This window comes from Sipha flava, unplaced genomic scaffold (assembly GCF_003268045.1).
Source record: "Sipha flava isolate LNK unplaced genomic scaffold, YSA_version1 333_pilon_pilon, whole genome shotgun sequence".
Classification (NCBI taxonomy): domain Eukaryota; kingdom Metazoa; phylum Arthropoda; class Insecta; order Hemiptera; family Aphididae; genus Sipha; species Sipha flava.
The window spans coordinates 193,580-220,963 of record NW_020273024.1 but is presented as its reverse complement, the minus strand read 5'-3'; the positions used below and the strand labels follow the sequence as shown (position 1 = coordinate 220,963).

The following is a 27,384-nucleotide window of genomic DNA, read 5'->3' as shown; positions in this document are numbered from 1 at the left end:
TCTCTTAAAAACACGTGATCGTGACATATCAGAATATCAATGCAAATTTGTCAATAAACGCAAACTTTCCGTCGCATCTGAGACAGTGTCATTAACTATAGATATTTTTAATTTATAATGATATGGAACACGGGGGTGTTTAAGTAGGCGGGACACTTTTCGTCCAAAATTAACCTTTTTATTATCGGTCTGTTCACTTTTGGCCATTCTGGAATGACCGTTTTCGATGAATACACTATTTTGGACACCAATTTTAAATATTCTTCACGTTTTTTTTCTGTTAAAGTACCAATTTATATAACAATCATATATTATGCATTTACAATTTATAATTTATTTTAAAATTACATATTCAATTAAATAAAAAGTATCAAAAATATAAGGTTGCATTATATTATCGATTTTAAAAAAGTTATTATAATTCTAGTACATGATTTTAATATATTCCATCCCAGAAATGTCTTCTATATATTAAAAGAGATTACTGATTGTGTTATGGAGAATCCAACACTTACACGTTGACGGTCGATCAAATTAAATTTTAGGTGTCATTACCTAATTAAAATAACGAGATTAAAAAAAAATGTGTATGATGGTGAATATGATTATATTCATAATCCATATAAAACAAAAATTATTGATCATATAATTATTAATACAAGTCGTAAGGAGGTCACAGAAGCCATACTTATTCGACTAAAAAAAATTCAATAGAAAATTATTCGGAATTTAATGAAAAAGACAAAGTATTTACGGACTAAATGTTTTTAAAAACCTTCCCTCCAGTTATGTATCTATTAGTTGAATATTATAAATGAAAACGGAATCGTATGTAAAAATTCAAGAGAAAGGAGAGTTTTTTTTTTAATGTAAATTTTAAATTTTTGAATATATTTTTTTATTTTTCAATTTAAATGCCTCCGTCAAATTACAAAAGCTCCTTTCTTTTTCTCAAACGACACACTCTATATTTAACTACTCCACATTAAAACTCTCTGTAAACGCTTCCACTCAAATCTACCCAACCACCGTAATACCTCTTGTATCAAACGTATATGTTCTCATCATCCCTAGTGATCCCAGAAGTAGTTTGAAACACACAAATGGTGTCGAGACCTTTTAAATTATTAAAATTGTCCACTGTTATGATGTTCTACCACTGGATGGGTTCTTCAACAATTTAGACTGAAATTCGTTCACTACTCTTATATTAATTTAGCTTATTGTAAAAATATATTTAATTTGTATAAATAGATTTATAAATTCAAAAACATAAATACATTTTTTTATGTTTCTTACTTGACTTAATATGTGATTTAAAAATAAATTGTTAATTAGTTAATAATATTATATTATTATTAAACTAATTAATAGTTTAACAGGAAAAAAATGAGAAAAGAAAATTTCAAATTGGTAACTAAAATAGTATACTTAGAAAAACTTAAAAAAATAACATTTCAGAATGGTCGAAAAGTGAACTAGCCAAAAAGATTTCCACCCACTTAAGAACCCCCCGTAGTCGCACTACTGCGGTATGTATCGCATAATGATATTTAGTACTTATCATTATAAAATATATATACCTATGTTATATCCATTTACATATGATATATAATTACATACAGATTATTATATCGAAAGACAAAATGTATCCATGTGTAATAAATACCAATCTCAAGTCTTAACAATTTAGTTCGTTTATATTCGTAGTTTGGTACAGCAAATAATTTGACACTAATAAAGCATTTTAAGATTATTGTAATAATAATTATTAAACATTTAATACATATATTTATGTACTTCTTATTGTAAATTTTTAATAATATTTGGATATAAAAAATACATTTTTAAGTTTTTTAATTTTTTTCATGTCTAAAAAAAGGAACAGATACTATAATTGCACTTTGTTCTACAGACCCTACCTATATTATTGGGACAAACTAATTTTTCCGGGATAAAATGTTTCTGTTAAAAAGAGATTGAAAAAAAGTCTTGAAAAAATTAAAATTAAAGGTAAGCATGTATAATTCCAAAACAAATATCATGTTGAAGTACATTGAAACAATGTATACAATGTATGAGATATATATAATAAATACACTTTTAATATTTTATTACTCATTAGCTATTAAATTTATAATTTAGAAAAATAATTAGAGATATTAATTTGTTTCCGATGACTAAGGGTAACACTTTTTTGAGTTTCTATTGTTGATTCCAACAACTTAGCATATAAAACAAAGATTGAAAAACTCAGTATATTAGAGCACTTATTTCTTTCAAAATTGCCATTTTAAAATATTGCAATTTTGTCTTCAGAGGGGTCCTTTAGAAAAGTTTTATTGTACACTTTAAATAATACCATATAGCTTAAACCTAAATTTCTGGTATTATCATGTAAATATTTTTACTAGATATGATAAAAACTAATAATTTAGAAATGAGAAAACATGTCTACTAAAAAGACAGTAAAAATATTCTTATTTTTATTAGTTAATAATATGTCTAATAATATCACAAATATAATTATAGCATTCAAAATGTTAGGATTATAATTTCTAATTCATAAAATAATACCTATATATGTTTAACATTATAATTAACAATATTTAATTCAAAATTGTATAAGTACATAAATAAAATTAACTATTTGCATGAAGCACCACCAAATACACATTTAGAAAAATTGACATCGACTGAAAGAATTTGGGATAGTTCACTAGTCAATAATTCATGCAAACTAACACCATCATGTTTGTAAATCCATTTTGAACACTTTAAATCATATCGTTTAGGGCCACTTGTTGGTGAACTTAACCAAATTTGTTTGTTCGGTGTCTGACGGTTAATAACGTATGTTCCATAAGGTTCACCTAATTGTAAGGTCAATACACCATCCTGTATGATTAAAAATGTATTTAAAATTATATGTATACAAGATGAAACCATAATGTAAACACTATGTTCATAATTTATAAATATATACATACGTTTAGTGTCACATCAGGGTTATCAAGTTGTGGACTATCTTCAACAATGTGTTCTAGATATTCACACAAAGATTCTAATGTTTCATTGCACGCCTGTTCAAATTCTTTTTCAGTCCTGAAAGGAGAACAAAATAAAAGAAATAAACATAATTATAACTCGATAATGACGAAACATTATTACTGGTTGTTGGAGGAAAAATATTTTTTTAGGAGACACGACTGTTTTATGTTGGAAAGGTGTTCTCGAAGGTCGAATCCCTTTCGATTTTGTAGTAGCGAACAGTTTTCAAACGGTAATCGCCCGGTGAAGAGACGGCAATATTTGCGTCTGAGTAACGCTTTGGCAGCGAATTCATTTTCGGACACGAAAACTCGAAGCAATCTTGAATACATGATAAAAAATAGTTATATCATTCGACACTTCCTCCATCAATAGTAGTCATAAAATAACTTTATCGGAAATCTATTTCAGTGACTAAGTGATAAAGTAATACCTGTTGATAAGCCCCAGAACATCGATATACTTATAAAGGTTAGGTTGGAAAATATGTTATAGGCCCACGGGCGTAGATAACATTCGACTGATAATAGTTATAGAAGTGTATCACTATACGAAAAGCGTATAAAAAAAATTATAAAAATCCAATCGCTCCTGCAGGTCAATATAAATTGCTAACATCATAAGCGCTTGACCGTAGTTCGTTCTTGATTAGCATTCAATCGATTCGTTGTTTTATACAACCACCTTTACGTATACACGCCGAAATCGAATTTATCAAGTCTTTTTATTGTCACAGTAAATTCGTACACAGTTATTTGTATCGAAAAGGTAAGTACTGATTTACAATATTTGACAATTTAACCGTATCGGTGTAATCCACGAACTATTTATATTACGCATTTGATTAAAATGATTGAACTACATGAAAAAAAAAAAAAATGCTTTCAACACTATACGTAATGTGACTAATAATCTATGTTAATTGTATAAATTTGTTTACAGATGATTTATTATTCTTGCCTTAAATGTTCGTCAAACGTGAGAATTTTAAAACGATATTTATCTACGGTCATGGATGACGTATTGTTTGAAATTAAAAACGATGTTGGAATAATTACCCTTAACAGGCCGAAAGCGTTGAACTCTCTTAATATTTCAATGGTCAAGAAAATCAACCCGAAACTCAAGGAGTATGAGTCCAAAGTCCGAATGGTGATTGTCCAAGGAGCTGGTGGGAAAGCTTTCTGTGCTGGGGGTGACGTGAAGTCTATCACTGAAAATGGTGTATGCGCTAAATCAATTGAAATGGGTACGGAATTTTTTAACCACGAATATTCAATGAACAGTGCAATTGGTAAATACAAAATCCCTTATGTATCATTAATTGACGGTATTGTGATGGGTGGTGGTGTCGGAATATCTGCGCATGGAAAATACAGGGTAGCTACCGAAAAAACGCTATTCGCTATGCCAGAAACAGCAATTGGATTATTTTGTGATGTTGGTGGTAGTTACATTTTGTCCAGAATGGACCGAAATCTTGGAGTGCTACTAGGTTTAACTGGGCTAAGGCTAAAAGGCAGTGATGTGGCCAAAGCGGGTATTGCCACACATTACATCAATAGTTCAAAAATCGAAAGTTTAAAAACCAAACTAATTGAAGACATCCGGGATCCAGAGATTGTCCTTAGGGAAAACACGGACAGCCTGGACGATGTAAAGTTCACCATGGAACCGCTCATGAATAAAATAAATTCAATATTTAGCCATGAAAGAGTTGAAGCAATTGTTGATGCTTTGAATGAAGATAACTCAGATTGGGCACGAGGAATACTTAAAACGCTTAAAGAAGTTAGTCCCACAGGACTAAAGATTACTCGAAAAGAAATATTGAAAGGAAAAAATTTGAGTTTAGACGAATGTTTAAAAATGGAATATTGTCTAGCTTATAGAAGTATTGAAGCCAAATATTCTTCTGACTTTTTTGAAGGTATTTTCTATTTTTATGTCTGCCAAAACAAAATAATTAATAATATATCTTTTTTTCCTACAGGTGTCCGTGCGTTGTTGATTGATAAAGATAAGAATCCAAAATGGTCTCCATCTTCATTAGAAGACGTAAAAGATGAAATTATTGACCAATATTTTGAACCATTACCTAATGGTAAACAATTGCAGTTTATATAAATAGTTACATTGAAATATTATTATTTATTATATAAATATTTTTCCATACATTTGTAAAAAATCATTGTATTGTTATTAATATATTATATTTTATTACATGTTAATATTGTAAGTAAATGCTATTTGTGTGCTTATGGTAATGATGCAATCGACCTTATCGCATATCTGACTTCCATTGTATCTAAATTCATAATTAGTTTTATTACCTTTAAGGTCATATTGAATACAGTTCTACATTTTGAATAGCCCATGAAATTATAATTGTTAACTATATTTTTAAAATTAAATATTGCTGCATCCATTGATTATTATAAATATTATTATTGAGTTATATTTTATATAAAATTAAAATGATTTTCACTAAACAAGTTTCAATGTAGATATTGTTAATTAATGTCCTAACTAAGGACTACTAAATGACTTCCATTTTCAAAGGTATACTGTCAATTGGTGTATAATATTGATTTTTGAACAGATTTTTTAGTTAGCATTGCTAAACAAATTCAATATAACTATACAATTGAATATAATGCATGTGGTCTAGAGTATCATCTTAAAAATATTACATTGAAGGTATTGTTTTTGGAGAAATTGCTCCTTTAAAATTTGGTAGTGGGTTGATGGATAGTCATACTGGATTAATTATAATAAATTCAATATTGTAACTTAAAAGATTACATTGGAGTATAATACATTAATATATCAAGTACATAAGATGAACGAATATCTGTTTAAATATAAGCATATTTTATAAACATTAAATTTTATTTTATGGTGGATTACATAAACCTGTCAATGGGGATGGTGGATTACAAGTGGTATATACTATCAATTATATATACTAATCAAAAATTTGTAAGGTCCACTGCTTATAAATGTTAACCAATATTATAGATATATTATATAAAATATATAATTTTCTGAATAGTTTAAAAAATTTTAAATTATGATTAGGGATGGAATTTTTATTTTAGATATACATAGAATAATAAAATTTAAATTGTTGATAGGTACTCAAGGAAAAATATCCAAGACAGTGGATAAATATATATATATATATTTAAACAATTACATTTTTTATTTTAATTCATTAAAAATAATTATTAATTAGTAGTATCATTAAATAATATAAGATATATTTTTAAAATAAAACTATAACCAAATTATTTAAAATTTAATATTTTCAATATTGTATAAATCAATTGACAATATCAATAATATTATCAATTAAAATTGTAACTATTACTATGAAGCAGTATTAATTTGTACTTTAATTGTTTCTAACGTATCATAAAATTTCTTCAATTCTGTTTCATTCATATCCAATAGAATTTCTTTGGTTTTATGCTCATCATTACATAAACTGTCTTCTACTTTAAATTCTATTAAGCATCTAGGTTCTGGATCAGATAATTCAATTCCTACGTTTGATGAAATATGTATTGCCCAATTCACATCCTTTAACTAAATAAAAACATAAGAAAGATTTTATTTAATCAAATTTGTTATTTGAAAAGCAGCATTAGGTTGGAAAGATAATTGTGATTACCCTGTAAAAATGAGTGAAGTTTTGCTGAAGCCTGGAAACTACTTGTTCAGCATTAGCAGTCCAACAGTTACAAAACAATTGAACTTTGCTTACATTAAAGGAAAATATATTGGACAATACACTTTTCAATACAACAGGTTTGATCACATCACTTATTACCTAAGTAAACATAATTTTATCATGGTCGAAGAGATTTTGATATTACTTAATTTTGGCGATGAATTACTTGTTTTAACAAACGGTTTAGACAATTCAGTATACATTGGCATTGATCACTATTCAATTTCAATGATTTTTCTATAGATGCCAATTCATGTTCTGTAAATAATGAAGATCTATTGGGTTCAAAATCTTTAAACATCCTGTCCACTAAACGAACAAATTTTTTGTCATCAATTTCGTTCAACAGTACAAATCCCGATGAAAAACTGAAAACAAAATTGTTCAATATAAACAATCTAACTTTAATATGTACCGAGTATATTTTATTACACTCACATAGGATCTTTTGCCAAGCTTTCGAACGACATAATTTTTGTACAACTGAAATTAAAGACCGACTAAAAACAGAATATTATTCTAAAATGAATTCATAATTATATAATTGTCTCTCATTTGGTAATTCTGGGAGCAAAAGATTTGATAAAGTATTATTTCGCGCCGCTTCCAAGCACACAACACCACGGCTGTTATCGGCCTACTATAAGGTTATAAATGTTCATGGATAAATTAAAAAAAAAATATATCACGTCAGGCAACTGATAATCAGCTGATTGTGTTGTACGAAACCTTGGCGACACCCATATTCTCATTTATTTACCGTTCAGACGATAAGTCTCGATTCTCCCGTATCATATTCTTTGGTTCATTCCGACTCCCTGACTTTCTTCTTCAAAATTTCCGATTACAATTATTTTAAGTTCATCTAAATCGTAAATTATGGCCAGCCAGACGCAAGGTATTCAACAGTTGCTAGCAGCTGAAAAGAGGGCTGCAGAAAAGGTGGCCGAAGCCAAGAAACGTAAGTATTCAATAATTTAAGGCGTGGCTTAATTATTGGTCCCAAACTTTTATTCCCAAATTTTTATTGAAGTTTAAACAATTTTTATAATTTTTTGTCGCTCTATGAATCCCATTACTATTTCCGATTAAAATGTCCCACAAATTGTAAATACTTGGCGAACAATTATTGACGATCTTATGCCACACCTTGTTTATTTCAAAATGTTTTGATTTTCGTGTTATTACATTAATTTTTATTATTTTATAATTTAAAAACATGAAATAAAGTAATTTATATTAAATAACATATACAAATAGGTGTGGTTTTATAAGAATTTGTAATATAATTACTTAATCACTAATAAAAGCTACATAATTATAATTATCCATGCATGCATGGTTAGTATAGCTTTAACAGTTTTTGTATTCAGTGTGTACTTTATTCTATACTTATTTTTAGGCAAAGCAAGGCGTTTAAAGCAAGCTAAAGAAGAAGCTCAAGATGAAATTGAAAAATATAGACAAGAAAGAGAAAAACAATTTAAAGAATTTGAAATTAAGGTAACAGCAAAGCGGTGATTTAATTTCAATATTTTAAATATTAATTACATTTTTATGGAAATAATTTTGATTTTTAAAATTATATAACATACTTTGATTACAGTTCTTATTATTCTACAGTGTAAACTAATAAATTGATTCATAATATGTTTTCTTCTCTAAATTGAACACTTTTTTTTAGCATATGGGTTCTCGGGAAGATGTTGCAGCTAAGATAGATGCTGACACTAAGGTAAAGATTGAAGAGATGAATAAGGCTGTAGTTGTCAATAAACAGGCTGTCATTGAGAAAATTCTTGAACTTGTGTATGACATTAAGCCCGAGCTGCACAAAAACTTCAAAGCTACTGCCAATAAAGAATGATGTGTTTCTAATAGTATTTTTCTTTTATTTTTTTTTAAATTCCATCAAAGAAATTTAATTTTGGTTTTAGCTTTTGTTTCACTGAAACATTCCGTCTGTTGTTCAATTTTATAGTGTATTATTTTCATAATTATTTATTTGTTTTAGAATTGCAATAATAAACTGTTACTAAAATATATTTTGTTTTATTTTGAAAAGTTTAAGATAGTAAAATCTATTATAACGGTAGAATTGTTAAATGTTAAATTAATGTGGTCTTATTTTTCTAAAACAGCATTATATTCTAGATTGTACTTTAAATAGTTGTCATTTTTAAAACTTATAACTACAGTTTAAACAAATATTTTAGTACTCAAATATCTTATTTGGTGCATAAAATTGATATAATTAAGAATCAATTAATTATTTTCTTAAACATTTGAGTAAAAAAATTTGTAACCTTGTAGATAGGAAATTGTATGTTAATACTTTAGCATTATATACTGTGCAGTCTTACCTATACATTTTTTTGTAGTTTTGTATGTTTTCAACCTATGTATGATTTTGTTTTTTTCCCTCTTAAAATTTCCAATAAAAATCATATGAGAAAAAATTTTGAATGAATTTTAATCATGTATAATACATTATAATATACGAGTACATAAAAAAATTCAAACACTTTTTTATCTAATATTTAATGCTATAAATTATTTTAATGACTAATTTTCAAGTCTATGTACATATATGTAAATCATTAATAATTTATAATGATAGTACCACGAACCCCTGAACATTTGAAAGTTTTCTATTTTGGAATTACTTTTTTCGTAAGCATAGTCCAGCAGTTTGATTTCAACTTGTAATTTTTAGTGATAATAAATGCATTTAAAGTATTGTTAAACCACTCAATAAATAATATATAATTACATTTTGGACTTAAATTATTTTGCGGAACCTTCATACTACTATGTAACAGCATAGGTAGAACATTTTCCTATTGATTGAACCCAAATGGGTGACAGCAATATTTTAGAATTTCATTTATTTAATATTGCTTAGATTATGTGTTTGTACCTTTAACGAAATGAGTTTTTTGAAGTAAAGTTTATCAAACTTTTTAATCTTGGGTTCTAATAATAATAATAAACAATAGCAATAATTTTTTTTGCCCTAAAATATTTTTTTAGGTATTATACCTACTCATATACCTAGGGACTGGTATAAATCACACTTGAAATAATTTAATTTATTTTAGTCTATCAATATTTTCTTATTATTTAGTAATCATCCTAAAAGTATTCTTGTGTATGCCTTAGACTTTTATATTATATTACAAATATGATTTGTTTATGATATTTACAGGTGTTATATTTTATTTTAAAAATTGCCTGCAAATTTTCAAATCAATTTTATGTATTTGAAATGGGCAAATGTTAATTCCCCTAAAAAATTAAATAGTAAATTGCCTTAATAGTAAACTCCCCTAATAACATTAGAACCATTTAGAGTAATCCAGAAGACACCACATAGAGGCGGTTCTAGTTATCCTCCAAAAATATTCGTATTTTTAATTGCATATATATTTCTTTATTCATATTTTATAATTAGAAAAATACTATACAAATAATCATTATGAGTAAACATTTATATTTTATAGTATAGTCTCTTATACTTTTTATTGATTTTATTTTGGCTATGAATTATTGGTATTGAATTAAATTTTGTACTTTTTGATGATTGATAATTGAAGAGGTCAGTACAAAAACTATGATGTTAGTCCATATTTAAAAACTCACGATAAGTATAAATCGAATTGTTGTACCAAACGTATAAAAAATATATTAAATACAGTAATCCCTCGTTATCCATCAATTATTGTCAAAAATATATTTCTACAGTATTCGTGTAATATCGGTAAAACGATATCGCATATATTTTTATTAGTTTAAGATTCCTGGGTCTAACTTCTTTCCCTTCCTAGTCAATCATATGCGATTTTCGTTACTTGAAATATATGATTCGATAATAAATGTATAACATCGTTTGTATTTCGTGTGATATTTTAACATAAAATATATATTTATTATTTATATTTATTTATGAATTAATAAGTATAGGTATATCAGAAATTCGATTTGTTACCAGTAAACGCGGTCGTTCATTAATTTTGTATAAAATATATAAATATTATTTTGAACTTACATTGATTTAAACTGGAGAAAAGAAGTGGTGTTGTTGTATTAAGAAATGTCTTTTATAAAAATTTTAAAACCACCAAATATAATATCATCAAGTAATGAATGTCATAAGCACGAATCTTGCAGTGAACAAATTATGCAGCGTCAACAGCTGTCTGCATCAGTAAAAAGAAAAGCATCTGATAATCCTCATGATAAACCAAGTAAAGTTTTAATTCAATGTTTAAATTACCAGTTAACTAGTAAATTAGAAATTACTGACTTAAAATATGTTAAAAGAAACGCATACAATGCATGCCGTAAAATTTTACCTCCTTTACTAACAAATAGGAACTCTGTCCACCAAGCTATTGAGCAACTTAATATAAAAACAATCCAAGACGAACATTTTGTATTAATAAATAATATACTAGATAATTTAATAATTTTTTCATGTGAATCAAATTTAAGAGCTTTTTGTCAAGCCGAAATTGTTTATCTTGATGGAACATTTGATGTCTGTGCTAAATTTTTTTACTAATTCTTAACTTTCGATGGTTATTTAAATGTTCATTATGTTCCTTTAATATTTTGTTTATTGAATGATAAAAAGGAATCAACTTATAAACAATGTTTTCAAACAATAAATGTACTATGTAACGAAATTGGTAGTGAGTTCAAACCAAATAAAATTGTAACTGATTTTGAGAAAGGATTAAGAAATGCTTGCGTGTTACAATGGCCCGGAATTAAATTAGATGGTTGTTTTTAGGGGAGTTTACGTAAATGTAATACGGTAGCAAAATGTTTTCAGGGGAGTTTACTATTAGGGCAATTTACTATTTAATTTTTTTAGGGGATTTTAATTTTGCCCACAATATTTATTTAATATAACGGGGTACGCCAAGTTCATCCTAACTAATGTCCAAAATAATTTTTATTAATTTGGATTTCGATTTACGCATAAGCTAGGTTAGGATATTTGGTCACATCCATGGGGGGAGACTTAACATTTTTGTCTTATCCATTAGCGTACACAGACATTTTTAAACGCTTCAACCTATTAATTGCTACTCCTACTTTATTTTAGTTGAGGCACCAAATATATATATATATATATATATATAGGTAATATAAAAAAATAACATAAAAATATAAAATATTAAATAGCTACTCCAAATAGTCCAGTAGTAGTAAATATTTCAGACCATTTTCGTATTACAACAAAAAAAAAAAAAAAAATTATAAATATCAAATATTAAAATATACAATTTTTTGACGTTTGATGTGGTGAGATTACGTTCAGGGGTGGATTAAGTCCCCCCAAATATCCACCTATGAATGTACGTTAATTTTATAACGAATATTACGATTTATAATATCAGAAATATTTTTGGTGTTCGTTTATTAACACGTTGAGTTCCGCTAGTATTATCACTTATCAATACCCAGTCTATGTTTGCCGAAATTACGTTTGATCGTCAATATATAGTTATAGATAGAATTGTGCTATGCAAACATAAGAAAATATATTTTCATAATAAAATATTACATGGTGATTATGGTAGTTACGATAAGCGACGGCGTCGTAATTTCAGAAAAATTATAAATTTTAATATCTGGTATATGCAGTTATAATTTGGTATTTATTGGTTTGTTATTAATATTTGGAATTTAATTATTTGTGTGGATAAAAATCAGGTGCGAAACTAGGGGATGGAAGACGGGAATTCATCTCCGGGCGTAAAATTGTAAAGGGTGTAATTTTTATAATTATTAACAACTAATTTGATATTTTTAACTTTGTTAAATACTGATATTAGATTAAAACTCAACAAGTATGATTGTATATAAATTATTAGAAAAAAATTCTCGAGAAGAGTATTTGATTATTGGTCTATGAAAGGGTGTAATTTTAACATTTTCTCCGGGCGTAAAAATTTCTAGTTCTACATCTGCTTAATAGTGGTATTCAAAATATATGCGAAGCCCTTCACGTGTCTGTGTTAAATAATTGCGCACATATAACGCAGTTTTTAAATCGTTTTTCAATCAGAAAGCTGAGCTCCTCTGCTTAATTGTTCACGATTCGACCACTGGTCACAATAATATTAGGTATAACAAAATCATTATTTGATTGTATAATTTATATGTTTTTTGCTTTAAAATGTAGGTAGGTATACGTGCAATGAGTAACGTCCAAAACCATAATTGAAATCAGCTCACTACGTACGTATGCAGGTATCGTATTTTTATAGCAATCACAGCGAATTTCTTGTGGTGTGAGATATTGGAAGTCATAATTTAGCGACGTTTGAAATTTGGCGCCGGAATTTATTGTTTTGACGTGTTTTGTTAACCCCTGTTAACACGTTAATATTTTATCATCATTATTATTGAATTATAAATATTCCTGATAATAAGTTGTTAATAATGAATTTACTAAAAATTAAATTTGTTATAAATAACATTTAAAATCTGGCTTGTTTTATTGAATTCAAATTAAGTTGATATATTTGATGTATGTAACTTTTTCTTTTTTTTTCATAAGGATAATTAAGTATAAAAATAATCCAAAAATATGAGTAAGTAACATTCTAAACAGTTAACTAACGTAATTTTATGTTATACAAATGTTAATCATTTTAGATGCGAGCACTTTATCTGAAAAAGAAAATTATGTCAATCAGTGGAATACTCTGCTTTTGGATGTACAAAATAAAAGTCGAAAGAAATTGCCGGAAAACAAAAATGTATTACTGCTGGGTGATAGTAAATCAGGCAAAACAACATTAGTTACTAAATTGCAAGGCCTGAAAGATTCAAAACAGGGGTGGGGAATGGAATATGGATACATACAAGTAGGACAGTTTTTGTCTTCAAAGTTCAAAATTTTTAAATTTTTAATGAATTTAATTTATAGGTACGGGATGACAGCACAGATGAAAATGCTCAGTTAAATGTTTGGACATTAGATGGTGATAGGTCATTAAAATATTTGATGAAATTTGCATTAAATGAACAAAATTTCGAGGATACTACAATTATTTTGGTTGCTTCCATGAAAGATCCTTGGAAAATTATGGAATCTTTAGAATTTTGGTCGGCACGACTACAAGACCATATAGACAGTTTGAAATTAGGAATGGAACAAACACAACATTTTAGAGATAAATGCATCGATAGAATTATTGATTACCCATCTCATGATAGTAAATACTACATACACTATTGATTACTTTATATTAATACATTTTTAATATGTTTAGATTTGTCATATGAATCTTGCCCAAAGGTTCGACTTCTCAATGAAGGAGTTTTAACAAAAAATCTAGGTTTGGATATTGTTGTTGTTATAACTATGACTGATTGCATTAAGAACTTAGAAATCAATAACTATTCAGAAGAACATTTTGATTACATACAATGCTGTTTGCGAAAGTTTTGTTTACAATTTGGAGCATCTTTGTTTTATGTATCTGTAATGGAAGACAAAAACTGCGATCTTCTTTATAAATACTTGATGCATAGGTAAATTAGATTACAGTATATTTTAATTTTATAATCTTGCATTTTTTTTTGTTTTATTTGGTCTTATAATCTAATAATTTTAAATTCATATAATCTATACCATTTGTTTCATATAGTATGATAGGAATATTTTTTTAATATTCATTTGACTCATGATAAAATATAATGTGGGAGCTAATTAGCTTATGTGTATAAATATATATATATTTATATAAATCATTTTATTGTGTAAAAGGTGAATTAATTTGATATATTATTATTTTAAGTATAACTTGTACAACTGACATATGTTGTTTTTTTTTTGTTAAGTGTATTATAAAATTATTTTTCAATCTAAAAATAGTTTGACATAAAAAAAAATGAAATATATTATATAATTAATAATATATATTAAATATTGAATCAAAGTGCACAATATGTAAATCTTGAATTACATACACTAATAGTAAAATAACTAACTGAGATAAATAGAAGATTGACAGTGGTATGGGAAGCTTGAAAGTTCTTAACAGATTTTAAAATATTTTTTTTATTTTACTTATAAGGTCGAATAAAAATGAAATAATTAATATCTTTGCATCCCTGGCATTGTCACAGTTTATTATACTCTTGCTATCCATTACAATTAGATATTTAGAGAGATGAACTTACTGGGGACTGATTATTTCAGGGAGATTCAATATTTTTCACATAATTATTTTCAAATTATAAATGATTAAATTAAACAAATAAAATTAATTTTTAATACAACAAATAAATATTTAAATATAAGTGTTTTTTTATAGCTCATGTAAGCTTACTAGTGCAGAAAGATGTATTTCCTTGACTCTGATGGTCAGTTCTCTATTGGATAATTAACTCAAAATAAATAAATATCATAATATAGTTTCCTATACTATTTAAAAGTTGTATACAACAATTAATTTTCTAAAGTACTTTGTCATAAATTTATATTTTTTATATTGATAAAATGAAATTAATGTTATTCAAATAATAAATTAGATATTAAGTTTTATTTTTCATAGTCTTTATTTAATGTGAAAATATTTAGTTTGATATCGTTTAAAAAAAAATGAAAAGATTGTTAATTTATATTTATTTGTATTTTCAGAATTTATCGTTTTCCATTTAAAACGCCTGCATTAATTGTAGAAAAAGATTCTGTGTTTGTACCCTCGGGTTGGGATAGTCTAAAAAAAATTGAAGTGCTTTATGAAAATATGCAAAAAATTAATCCTGAATCACATTACAGTGATGCTATACCATTCCCATATGAGAAGCAACATAAAGAACATGAACTCCAGGATGAAGATGAACAAGGATTTTTAGCCAAACAACTTGTTTTGTTAAATCAAAACATATCCCAACCACAAACACCTGTTACCAGAAAATCCATAGAAATTACCAAACCATTGTTGGCTAATAAACGTATTACTGATAACCCTCCACCCAGCAGTGAAAGAGCGCTGGCTAGTTTTTTCAATGCACTTTTGCAAAAGAAACAAGAATCTCCTACTGCTAGAACTCCATCTAAAAAACCAGTTGATAATTCAGGCTCACCACAATTAGACCAAACCGATGATGATTCTAATACTCCTAAGTAAACATTATTAGTTGTGTAAAATGTTCAAGTAAACACGTCAAATAATTTAAGTAAATATTTTTTATAAATCAAATAAAAGTGTCCATATAATTTTAATTATTTAAATTAATTTCATTGTTTATATCAAATGTTAATAATTAGTATTCTTTGTTAATTATAAACAATAAATATGATCTTCAAGTTTAATACTTATTATTTATATTTTGTTACTAATGTTATATTTTTTAATTATAAACCATGAATTCGTATAATTTGTATGCGATCAAAGAAATCTGAAGACAGTTTGTTCCTCATCAATATTATACAATGTAATTTGTCAATTTCAATTATATGGAAGAAATCAATGATTTTTAAAGTTGCAATACCATCACTGTTGTAGCAGAATTTTTAATTCTTTAAATTTTAACAATTTAAATAAAAATGTTTTTATGTCTGTAAAATCTTTTCAAACCGTCGACGGACGAGTTTAAACAAAACGAGTTAGAAAAAAAAACAAATAAAAAAGGTTTCGCGCCAGTGTCACACTATTTTTTTCTCCATGATCGATAAGAGTTCGGTGGCAGGTAGTATCGCGCGCAGTCGACGACTCGTTTTTATCAGTGGTATTGTCCTTGATGGCGCGTGTGCCGTCTTTTCATTTATTTTTTGTCTGAATTGTGTACGTCGTCTCGCACCGCGTTAAGTTAATATTATTATTACTATTATTATAATACTATTATTATTATTATTATTGTTATTATTATTATAATATTTTATTTTCTGTATATTGCGTGCGTTTTTGTCAACACATGTGCAGTATTACGGTTACTTAGCGCCGTACAACCGTTCGCGGACAACGTACCGTTTTTGAACTGTTTAAACCGAACCCGATAACATAATATTTTGTCGTGTGCGTGTTGTCATTGTCACATCTCGTTTCTTGGAGTTTAAACGTTGCGTGACGTTCTAATTCGAGTCTGAACGTAATTGTATAGTTGAATCGAATCCGTGCAAAAATAGTGGTCACAATGAGTGTCGACACGTACGGACCGAGTTCGCAGACTCTAACGTTCTTGGAGACCGAAGAGGCCGACATGATCGGTGCGGACACCCAAGGCAGCGAGTTTGAGTTCACTGATTTCACGTTGCCTTCGCAGAGCCAAGCTCCAATGTCTCAATTGGATTCATCGTCCTCACATAGAGTATGTTACTTTATTGTTCTGGAGTTCACAATCTAAATTGTGATTGTAAAGTATTGTTGTGGTTGTTGGTTTATTGTATTTTAATGGACATTTATTTCTTGAATATAGATGCAGTTGCTCAGCAATAAAAGCGATAAAGATGATACAAATGTCATAACTGTCACTAAAAAGATTGGTGAACTGCAGTTTGAGGATGAAGAAGAAGATTCATTTTTCACCAAGGTAATGTCTTTTAAAGGTTTCTAAATTATGGTTACATATTTAAGTATGGAAAATATGATGATATGGTAAAATTAGTATGAAAATATATATATTAAAGACCTACAATGCTCTTATAATATACTAAAATATTTTTTATACTTTTAATGATTTTTTCTTTAAATTTGATAATTTATTTTTGTTAAATTGAAATTATATATTTACATATTAAATTTATATAAATAAATAATTTTTATATAGAAATAAATTAATGTGTAGCCTGGATTATTAATGTATTGTTTGACAAGTTTCAAATTAAAAATTCATCAGGTATATACAAAGATATCAAATCGAGACTCTTATTGACTTATTATTAGGGCTAGGACTTCATACCCTTAAAAACCTTAAAATATGTATGCATTCATGCCCTAAAGAATCAATAAATATGCTATTAAAATATGCATTTAAAAAAAATTATATTTGTAATAATAAATTAAATAAAAAAATTAATTAGTAATATATTATAATATTTTTATATATGATAAATATGATAATCTGAGATAATTTATTTCTTTTTTTCAAATTTGTTTTCGTCCTATATTAAGTTTTTATCTAAAACAAAATATTTAAAATGGTTTTAAAAATAAATTAAATTGAAAACATTTTTTTTATTTTTAATATAGTTATAATTCTTCTAACCTTGTGCATTTCATTGGACTATGAGATATTTTCTTAAGTTGAAAAATTTAAATGACTGCCTATTATCAGCCAAAATATTTTTATATTTAGAAAAGAAATGTTACACGTCTACGGAACTTATTGGTGCAAACTTTAAAAATTGTAGGTCATTACTACTAATACCTACAGGCAATTTATCAATAGATTCATTTTTTAATTTAAAATGTTTGATATTTTTTGTAGTTAGCCTTAGCTTGTGCAGATTCTTCAATTTTTGCAGAATGTATACGGTTTTTGTAGTTATAATTATTTTAATGCATTCAAATAGTGCACCAATAAGACACCTTGAATTCCAAGTCACGTGATATACGAAGATATAAATTATAATTTTTTTTTTAATAAAATTTAAAAACTTACTGCTTCATATGAATAATTGTCAAATACGCATTTATATAATGAAAAATGGTCAAATATGCACTTATAAATGAAAAATGGTCAAATATGCGAAAATGCAACTATAAATTTTAAATATAAATTTGTATTGCTATGAAAAAAATGTATATATTACTTAGCTATATTTTTTATAATTATTTAAAAACATGCAAGTTCCTAGAAGTCCCGAGCCCTACTTATTATAAACTATTTTTTTTATAAGTATTAACCATTTACTAATTTTTGTTTTATTTTATTATTTTATTGTACATTAAATTTAACAATGAATTGATCTTATACAGCTGTATAAAACTAAATATTTATTTTATTTTATTTTATAGATGTGTATCACAATTTTTGATTGTTAGCTTAAAAAATAAAAGAGATCTCTAATATTTTACATACCATATGTTAAAAATAAATTTGTTTATTAGGAATTACCATATTATGCATGCAAATATTGTGGTATTCATGATCCTGGATGCGTAGTTATGTGTAATATATGCAAAAAATGGTTTTGTAATGGACGTGGAAATACTTCTGGATCACATATAATCAATCATTTGGTTCGAGCTAAGCACAAGGAAGTTACTTTACATAAAGATGGTCCATTGGGTGAAACTGTATTGGAATGTTATTCTTGTGGTGTTAAAAATGTGTTCGTGCTTGGATTCATACCAGCTAAAGCAGACTCTGTGGTTATATTGCTATGTAGACAGCCATGTTCCACACAGAATGCTTTAAAAGATATGAACTGGTAATAGTATTGTTTTTTTTTTTTAGTTTTATTTGCTTTTATTAAAAAAAAAAAAAAAACTATTATAGTAAGGGTAAATAGTATTGTTATTTATACAGATTGAAGTTTGACGGTATTTTATTTGTGATTAAAATAAATTAATAGCATTTATCATCTTTATATTATGTTTTATATTTAAATATAAAATATGGAACAGAGAATTGGTTTTTACTCTTATTGAGAAAAAATTAAAAATGTTTTGGCGCAAATAGTTCTAAACAAATATTATAAAACAATGTTTTCATTGTTAGATATAATCCAAAGGTCTTTATTGTACAGTACATTTACAAAAGTATATTTTTATTATTAAGTATACCTAATACTCATAAGTTGTAATCATGAGTTCTTAAATATTTGTATAGACAATAGCATACTACTGTGCAAGTATAAATTGACTTCATATTTTGTTTATGAATTAAAATTGTTTACAATATTACTTACTTGCAGTAAATATGATAAAAAAATAAAATATTTAATACATCAATATATTTGTATACAAATAATATCACATGTACACAGATATTTTTAATATGGGAAGTAAATAGTTAATTCCATGTGATTATGTGTAAGAAAATGTGTACCTGTTCAATAGGAAACTAATCGAAACAAATTTAATTAATAATAACAATAAGTTTTTATTAAATCCCACTGAAGATCTAATAAATCTTTTATTTATATATTTAATTATCAGATAAATTATTACCAGTGCTATTAATTTATTCCTTTGTTTACTCCTCATGTAAGTCGGAAACTCTAATGTATGTATAATAATGTACATATGTAACCATTAGTTTTAATATTTTGGATTAAACTTTTTTTATGATTTTTTTTTTTTTTTAATTTGCCTTTGTTCGCACATTACAGCAAAGTGATTACATAGACGAAAATAACAATAGTATTAGTTAGTATGAGTTACACTTACGTTAATACTTTTTTTTATTAATTAGGGATCAAGAACAATGGAAACCATTGATTGCTGATCGTTGCTTTTTGACTTGGCTTGTGAAAGTACCAAATGAGACTGATCAGTTACGTTCTCGACATGTCAGTGCTACTCAGATTGCCAAGCTTGAAGAACTCTGGAAAGAGAATAATGAAGCAACAATTAATGATCTTGATAAACCTGGTGTAGATGAAGAGCCACAAATTGTTTTACTTAGATACGAAGATGGTTTTCAATATCAAAATGTTTTTGGACCATTGGTGAAATTAGAAGCTGATTATGATAAACGTTTGAAAGAATCTCAAACTCAAGAGAACATAACTGTCAGGTGGGATGTTGGATTAAACAAAAAGACTATTGCTTATTTTCATTTAGCTAAAACCGATGGTGATATGCGTTTGATGCATGGAGATGAACTGCGTTTAAGATTGACTGGTGAAAATCCTTGGGCTGGAATTGGACATGTCATTAAAATACCAGACAATTATGGAGAAGATGTAGGATTGGAATTAAAAATCAACAATGGTGTACCTACTGATATAACATCAAATTATGTAGTTGATTTTATATGGAAATCTACATCTTTTGACAGGTATTAGTAAAATGAATAGTGTTTATTAATTAATTCATTTTATAGTAACATACTTCTATTTATATTTTATTGATTAGAATGCAATGTTCATTGAAAAGATTTGCTACTGACGAGTCTTCAGTATCATCATACATATATCATAGGTTGTTAGGCCATGAATTTGATGACCTTATGTTTAGATCACATATGCCAAAACATTTCTCAGCACCAAATTTGCCTGACTTAAATAGATCACAAGTAATTATTGATTATTTGAAAATATGATTTTCATTAATTTATTATTACCTATAATAATGTTAAATAAACTTGTGATATTAACCATAGGTGTATGCTGTTAAACATGCTGTTCAACGGCCTCTATCATTAATACAAGGACCACCAGGAACTGGTAAAACTGTAACTTCTGCTACAATTGTATATCAATTGGTTAAAATAAATGGTGGACCGGTTTTGGTATGTGCTCCTTCAAATATAGCTGTTGACCAATTGACAGAAAAAATTCATAGAACCGGTTTAAAAGTATTATTTATTTATTAAATAGTAATACATTTAGATTATTATACTATTATATTATTTAGGTGGTTCGTGTGTGCGCTAAATCTCGTGAAGCTATTGATTCTCCAGTGTCATTTTTAGCACTTCATAATCAAGTCCGAAAGATGTCTTGGTAAGTGACATTGTATATTAGTTATATTGCATTTTATTGTATTACTATGTTCTTTGTTTAGCAATGTTGAGCTTCAGAAATTCCAACAGTTAAAAGATGAAACTGGTGAATTATCAATGGCTGATGAAAAAAGATATCGTGCTCTTAAGAAAGCAGCTGAACGAGAATTACTTAAAGCTGCTGATGTTATTTGTACCACATGTGTTGGTGCAGGTGATCCACGTTTAGTACGATTTAAATTTCATTCCATATTGATCGATGAAAGCATGCAAGCTACTGAACCTGAATGTATGGTACCAGTTGTGCTTGGTGTAAAACAGGTAATTTATTATATTTTGTTACTTTGAATTATAATTTTCTTATTTAATTAATTTTTTCATATACAGTTAATTCTTGTTGGTGATCATTGTCAACTTGGACCTGTGGTAATGTGTAAAAAAGCAGCTAGAGCTGGATTAAGTCAATCCCTTTTTGAGCGTCTTGTAGTGTTGGGTATTCGTCCATTCAGATTGGAAGTACAGTATAGAATGCATCCAGAACTATCAAGATTCCCTTCAAATTTCTTCTATGAAGGATCATTACAAAATGGAGTTTGTGCTGGTAATTATAATAGTTTTAGTTGTGTTATAATAAACTTAATTAATAATATTTTAAAATTATAGATGATAGAAAATTAAGTAAAATTGAGTTCCCTTGGCCAGTAGCAGATAAACCAATGTTATTCTATGTGACTCAAGGACAAGAAGAAATCGCGGGTTCAGGAACATCATATTTGAACAGAACAGAAGCTGCTAATGTTGAAAAGATTGCTACCAGATTTTTGAGATGTGGTGTTAAGCCTGATCAAATTGGTATCATAACTCCTTATGAAGGACAGAGAGCATACTTGGTAAGTATTATTGACCATTGTGTAATGTTAACTTAAATTTATAAACCTATAAACTTATAAAATTAATTAATTATGCAATATAATTTTTGTATTAAATTACAATTATGTTATCATCTTTGTTAAATTTAATATTTTCTTAGGTGCAATACATGCAATATCAAGCGCCTCTTCCAGCTAAAGTTTATCAAGAAATCGAAATAGCTAGTGTAGATGCATTTCAGGGTCGTGAAAAAGATTTGATTATTATGTCTTGTGTACGTTCGAATGAACATCAAGGAATCGGTTTCCTTAACGATCCAAGACGATTAAATGTTGCCTTGACAAGAGCTAAATATGGCATACTGATTGTTGGAAATCCAAAAGTTTTATCCAAAGTATATAAAATTTAATTACATAATTAAAATATATTTTTAAGTTTATTAAAACCAATTATATTTTATTTCAGCAACAATTATGGAATCATTTATTAAATTACTATAAAGCAAATAATGTGTTGGTAGAAGGGCCATTAAATAACTTAAAAGAGTCGCTTATTCAGTTGTCTAAACCTAAACAGTTAGTGAATACAGCAAATCCTGGATCTCATTTTATGACAACTCATATGTATGATGCCCGCGAAGCTTTGATCCCTGGTAGTGTTTATGATCGTAGTAATCAAGGAAATGTACCGAATGGTCATGGTCCACCTCAATATTTCCCAAGACCTGGACCAGGTATGATGTATAATTATATTTTAATTTATTTTTGTAATCATTGAAAATATTTTGCTATAGGTCCCACTGTTGGAATGGGCTTAGATTTGTATACACGTAATCATGATCCATTAACATTTATCACACCAGACACCCGGTCTCAACCACAAATTGGAGGAATACCAGTTGGAATGGTGATGAATATGAATTCAATGGCTCCTAGGTTCTTTAACCAGCAGTCTGTTCAAAGTAAGTATTTGATACTTATTAATTTTCCCATTTTTACCTGTACTGTCTTTACTTGACTGTAAATTATTGTAAAAATTTACTAGTTTAATTAATAAGTATAAGAATTTATAAATATAATTTTTATTTTGTTTGTAGATCGCCAAAATGTACGTACAAACCGACTTCCAATGACTAGTGGTCGTCTAAAGACTAAAGTAAACCAGAAGAATCAAAAATCAAATGGAATCGGTGCCTCAACTCTTAGCCAAGCAATGACACAAGATGTTTCTCAGCCATATAGTCAGAACATGTCACAGGTACTAGTCAATGATAAAGGTATAAAGTTACAGTGTTATGAATAACATATTTTTCAGAGTATGTCTCAGCCTGGGTTTAGTCTTTCACAACCAGGATTATCTCAGCCTGACTTATCCCAAGACAGTTATATGATGGGTGAGTTCCATTCTCAAATGGATGGTTTACTCTCACAAGATTCAACATATCAAGGTGACCGTACTGTCACATCATTTTACAATCCACCAAATACATTGTATTCTCAGGTAAGTGTCTAAAATAAATTTTTTTTTTTTTTAATTCAAGGTTATTGAATTATATTTTTATTATGTTTAGCAACCTTATTGAAAATATTTACAAAGGACGAGTACAGCCAATGATCACGTGGGAGCGTCTTGTTGGTGCTGATTTATCAACAGATTATTTTTATTATTGAGCATGGTTTGCGGACATCACGAACAATACATGGTTCATACTTAAATTGTTCGGGGGGTAAATTAACCCAAATGGATAAGATGATCATTTACAAATGATTTTATAAATAACTATTGTATGTGGAGAATACATTTAAGAATTAAACAACTAAATTGTTTGGAAGTAATCAAATTATTGCATGTTAGTTGTTTAACATACTTATTATTATTAATTTTTGGTTTATTATTATTTTGTTATTACACATACTATCTTTATTCTTTAAATTCAAGAAGATAGATGCTTTCAAGTTTTCGTTTAATTTAACATTCTGCAGTTCTAAGTGCTCAATAATGTTTTTTGAAGTAACATTTTGTGTGTTAACAGTTTGGTGGAGTACAAAATATCATTAAATTTTGTTATTATTATTTTTTTTTTTAGCTTAAATAAGGTTGCGTTTTTTATAAGTTTTTTTTACAATTAATTAAATTGAAAGGCACAGAATTACATTTGAAAACTAACCAAGAATAAATACATTTTCAATGAGTATAGTCATGGTTTTTAATGTATGCAATATTTCTGTAAGAATTTACATGATGTTTTAATTTATTTGCTAGTTAGTCGGAGTAATATTAGTTACATGATTGTTTAGGATCATTTTATGTAATAATTTTTTTTTCATCTAAAAATAATAAAAATATAATTCTTATCGTTCTATCAAAGTTCAATGAAAAAAGATGAATTATTATTATTTGGTTGATAATAATTATCTGCACTAAAAGTGATATCTTGGTAAATAGAAATATTTTCTCCACGGTATATTTATTATTTATTAAGTGAAAAATAATTTACCAACACTATAACAGAAAACCGAGCTACTTTTTAGTATTTTTCAGAGGAGAATTTTGCTTTCATGATTCTTTGTGTATGTGAGGTAAAATATATTTTTATTTAATATCCAATTTGAAAATAAAAGTTATATCTTGTGTTGATATAAGTATTTTTAATAAGTAATGTTAATTCTCAAAATGACTTGTAGTAATTTATAGTTTAATTTTCTTCTATTAAAATATTAGGCACATATGTGTTGACCTTGTATAGTTGTATATTTATAGCTGATAAATAATCCCAATGAAATAAAAATATTTAAAAATAATTTTGTTCAAAACACTATCACTATTAAAAAAACAACAGTCTGTTACAATGAAAATATTTCTCAAAATCTATATTTAATCATACAAAATATGGGTTTTGATATTAGAATAAAAAAAATGTCATATATTTGTTATATTTTTTTTTTTTTGTAAAATATTTTTTAGGCAGATTATAATGTAATTAGATAAAGAATATTAAACTGGATGATTTCTTTATGTAAAACATTTAATTTTTATGATTTTGATTAAATTTATATGATTATAATTTGATAATGTAACATTTTAAGTGACAATCTTGGTTTTTTATTTTTTAGTTAAATATTATTGTGGAAATTAATTATGGATTGGTTTAATTTTTGTAGTTAAATAGAATAAATACTATGAAAATGATGAATTTTGATTAAATAATTGTCATAGAATTAGAAATACCGTTTTTATCTTTGGTATTGTGTTTACTTTATGAATTGTTTATATAGAATTTTACGGTTACAATTTGTAATAATTACTGATATCAAATCCATTGAAATTATGATTATAGTTTTTACCTCATATGTCACATTAATATTCAATGTTTATTGAAAATAATAAATCTACACTATACATTTTCCAAACAACTTTTTCTGTTGCTTTATTTTTCACACTCAAAGCAGCTGCTTGTGCATTATTTCGTTTGATGAACACTAATCATTGATTTGTAACTATAAATTGGTTACACGTATAAATATAACCGAATACAAACACAAAATTAAAATTACAGACAATTTGATCACTACAATATTCGTACTGATGTATAAAACCTGTTTGCCTAGATTTCTTTTCGTTAAAATATTCGTCAGGTAAATTGTCATTTCGTCGAAAAGGCCGGATACCACCTCAATCAGGAGATCCTGCCCGGTTATCCATGAGGCCAAGTGGTGCTTGATCTCTCGAGAATAAATCGTCGAAACACCGTGGATTTTAGATTCTAGATACTTTTACAATACGGTGTAACTGGTAAAAAATGGTAACGTATACGGAGAACGATGAACAATTGGTGAGCGATCGAATAATTAACCTAACCTAATCGACTAGTGTGAAATTGGATGTAAATTGAAAAAAAAACTAAAAATATGACTGGGGCAGTGGTGTATTCAGAAAATATTTTCGGGAGGGACTACTATGGAGAGAGTTAAATTGCCACTGCTATCTAAGAATTACTAACAAGACAGTAGGTACTTGTCTACATTCATAGGCGTGCGCAGACTTTATTCGCAGGTTATGCAATAAGAAATATAAGGCCCCTCACAAATAAATTATCTAATCTTTCCTTAATTTATTTGCATTTTCTTTTAACGCATATAAGATTCAAATCACAATCTAAGTTTTTGCATATATACTACGTAGCTTCTTTACTTCCCTTAGAATCTAAAATCACACATAATTTTACAGTAGAATATTAAACAACGCACTGTAGAAATAAGTAGTTTGAAATTTGATTTATATTTATTAAAAAAAAATTTATTATTTATTTAAGATCAAGCATGTACTATATTGAATGCTTTTGAATAATTTTAACATATTTATAATGTTGTTATTTTATGGAGAGTACTTAAAATCTAAAGTTCAAGTCTTCTTTTTATCGGCACACATGCTTTGAATTCATCTATTACATCTTCAATATTGATTTCTGATGCCATCTTTTGCTCGATAAATATTAACATCAGTGAATCAAGACGTTCTTGTAACATAGTGTTTCTAAAGTTTAGACTTTACAATAGACAATTTAGAAAAATCCCTCTCACACGAGCAGCTTGTCACAGGTATTGTTGCAAATTGTGTTAAAGCTTTATTGAAGTTTGAAAATATTGTTTTCCGGTCGTTTTCTGATAACCAATTCAGCCATACTACAATTGTTTTAGTTGATAACCCTCTAATAGAAGTTCTATCAGACATATTTGTAATGAGCTTAATTTCAGACTCAAATGTAGTATTCAAATTAAATTTTTCCTTCAATATTGAAATATCATTACTATCAAGCTTTAATTGATTAAAATTTCCTGTGGCGGTAATTAAATTTAAAGTTTCTTAACTTAATAATAAATATGGGCCCCTCCAGTGGCGTAGCCAGGATTTTTAAATGGGGGGGGGACTAACTACTTTTTTGGATAAGTAAGGTAAGAAAGGATATGAGAAATCAGCCTTACCCCCCCTCACCATCTACCACCAAGTTTCTAAACGTAATTCAAGCATTTTAGTATAGTTTTAAAAATATTTATTAATATATAATTTATAATAATAATAATAAT

At 27.3% G+C, this 27,384-nt stretch overlaps 6 protein-coding genes across 6 annotated transcripts; 4 read left to right on the top strand and 2 right to left on the bottom strand.

Moving 5' to 3' along the window:
* Nucleotides 1-2,579: 2,579 nt before the first annotated feature.
* Nucleotides 2,580-3,473, bottom strand: LOC112687162 (frataxin homolog, mitochondrial). The gene is made up of 3 exons (XM_025559738.1): nucleotides 3,172-3,473; nucleotides 2,991-3,105; nucleotides 2,580-2,898 (listed from the first exon to the last, which is right to left on the bottom strand). The coding sequence occupies exons 1-3, from the start codon at nucleotides 3,381-3,383 to the stop codon at nucleotides 2,647-2,649; spliced, it is 579 nt and encodes a 192-aa protein (XP_025415523.1). The 5' UTR covers nucleotides 3,384-3,473; the 3' UTR covers nucleotides 2,580-2,646.
* A 155-nt stretch (nucleotides 3,474-3,628) lies between these two features.
* Nucleotides 3,629-5,493, top strand: LOC112687161 (3-hydroxyisobutyryl-CoA hydrolase, mitochondrial). Its single transcript, XM_025559737.1, has 3 exons — nucleotides 3,629-3,819; nucleotides 3,994-4,981; nucleotides 5,045-5,493. Exons 2-3 carry the CDS (start codon nucleotides 3,994-3,996, stop codon nucleotides 5,176-5,178), a joined length of 1,122 nt encoding a protein of 373 aa, XP_025415522.1. The 5' UTR covers nucleotides 3,629-3,819; the 3' UTR covers nucleotides 5,179-5,493.
* Nucleotides 5,494-6,402: 909 nt separating this feature from the next.
* LOC112687143 lies at nucleotides 6,403-7,437 on the bottom strand. The gene is made up of 4 exons (XM_025559705.1): nucleotides 7,226-7,437; nucleotides 6,954-7,155; nucleotides 6,728-6,886; nucleotides 6,403-6,642 (listed from the first exon to the last, which is right to left on the bottom strand). Exons 1-4 carry the CDS (start codon nucleotides 7,255-7,257, stop codon nucleotides 6,424-6,426), a joined length of 612 nt encoding a protein of 203 aa, XP_025415490.1. The 5' UTR covers nucleotides 7,258-7,437; the 3' UTR covers nucleotides 6,403-6,423.
* Nucleotides 7,438-7,528: 91 nt separating this feature from the next.
* Nucleotides 7,529-8,712, top strand: LOC112687144 (V-type proton ATPase subunit G). Its single transcript, XM_025559706.1, has 3 exons — nucleotides 7,529-7,748; nucleotides 8,190-8,290; nucleotides 8,472-8,712. Exons 1-3 carry the CDS (start codon nucleotides 7,667-7,669, stop codon nucleotides 8,652-8,654), a joined length of 366 nt encoding a protein of 121 aa, XP_025415491.1. The 5' UTR covers nucleotides 7,529-7,666; the 3' UTR covers nucleotides 8,655-8,712.
* Nucleotides 8,713-13,355: 4,643 nt separating this feature from the next.
* On the top strand, nucleotides 13,356-16,048 carry LOC112687136 (cytoplasmic dynein 1 light intermediate chain 2-like). Its single transcript, XM_025559694.1, has 5 exons — nucleotides 13,356-13,395; nucleotides 13,460-13,671; nucleotides 13,734-14,022; nucleotides 14,080-14,341; nucleotides 15,453-16,048. The coding sequence occupies exons 1-5, from the start codon at nucleotides 13,392-13,394 to the stop codon at nucleotides 15,943-15,945; spliced, it is 1,260 nt and encodes a 419-aa protein (XP_025415479.1). The 5' UTR covers nucleotides 13,356-13,391; the 3' UTR covers nucleotides 15,946-16,048.
* A 510-nt stretch (nucleotides 16,049-16,558) lies between these two features.
* LOC112687135 (regulator of nonsense transcripts 1) lies at nucleotides 16,559-24,121 on the top strand. The gene is made up of 16 exons (XM_025559693.1): nucleotides 16,559-17,125; nucleotides 17,234-17,347; nucleotides 18,868-19,190; nucleotides 20,177-20,764; nucleotides 20,842-21,001; nucleotides 21,089-21,283; nucleotides 21,343-21,431; nucleotides 21,493-21,751; nucleotides 21,818-22,031; nucleotides 22,094-22,320; nucleotides 22,461-22,694; nucleotides 22,766-23,033; nucleotides 23,094-23,261; nucleotides 23,397-23,557; nucleotides 23,615-23,800; nucleotides 23,871-24,121. The coding sequence occupies exons 1-16, from the start codon at nucleotides 16,952-16,954 to the stop codon at nucleotides 23,880-23,882; spliced, it is 3,372 nt and encodes a 1,123-aa protein (XP_025415478.1). The 5' UTR covers nucleotides 16,559-16,951; the 3' UTR covers nucleotides 23,883-24,121.
* Nucleotides 24,122-27,384: the final 3,263 nt, after the last annotated feature.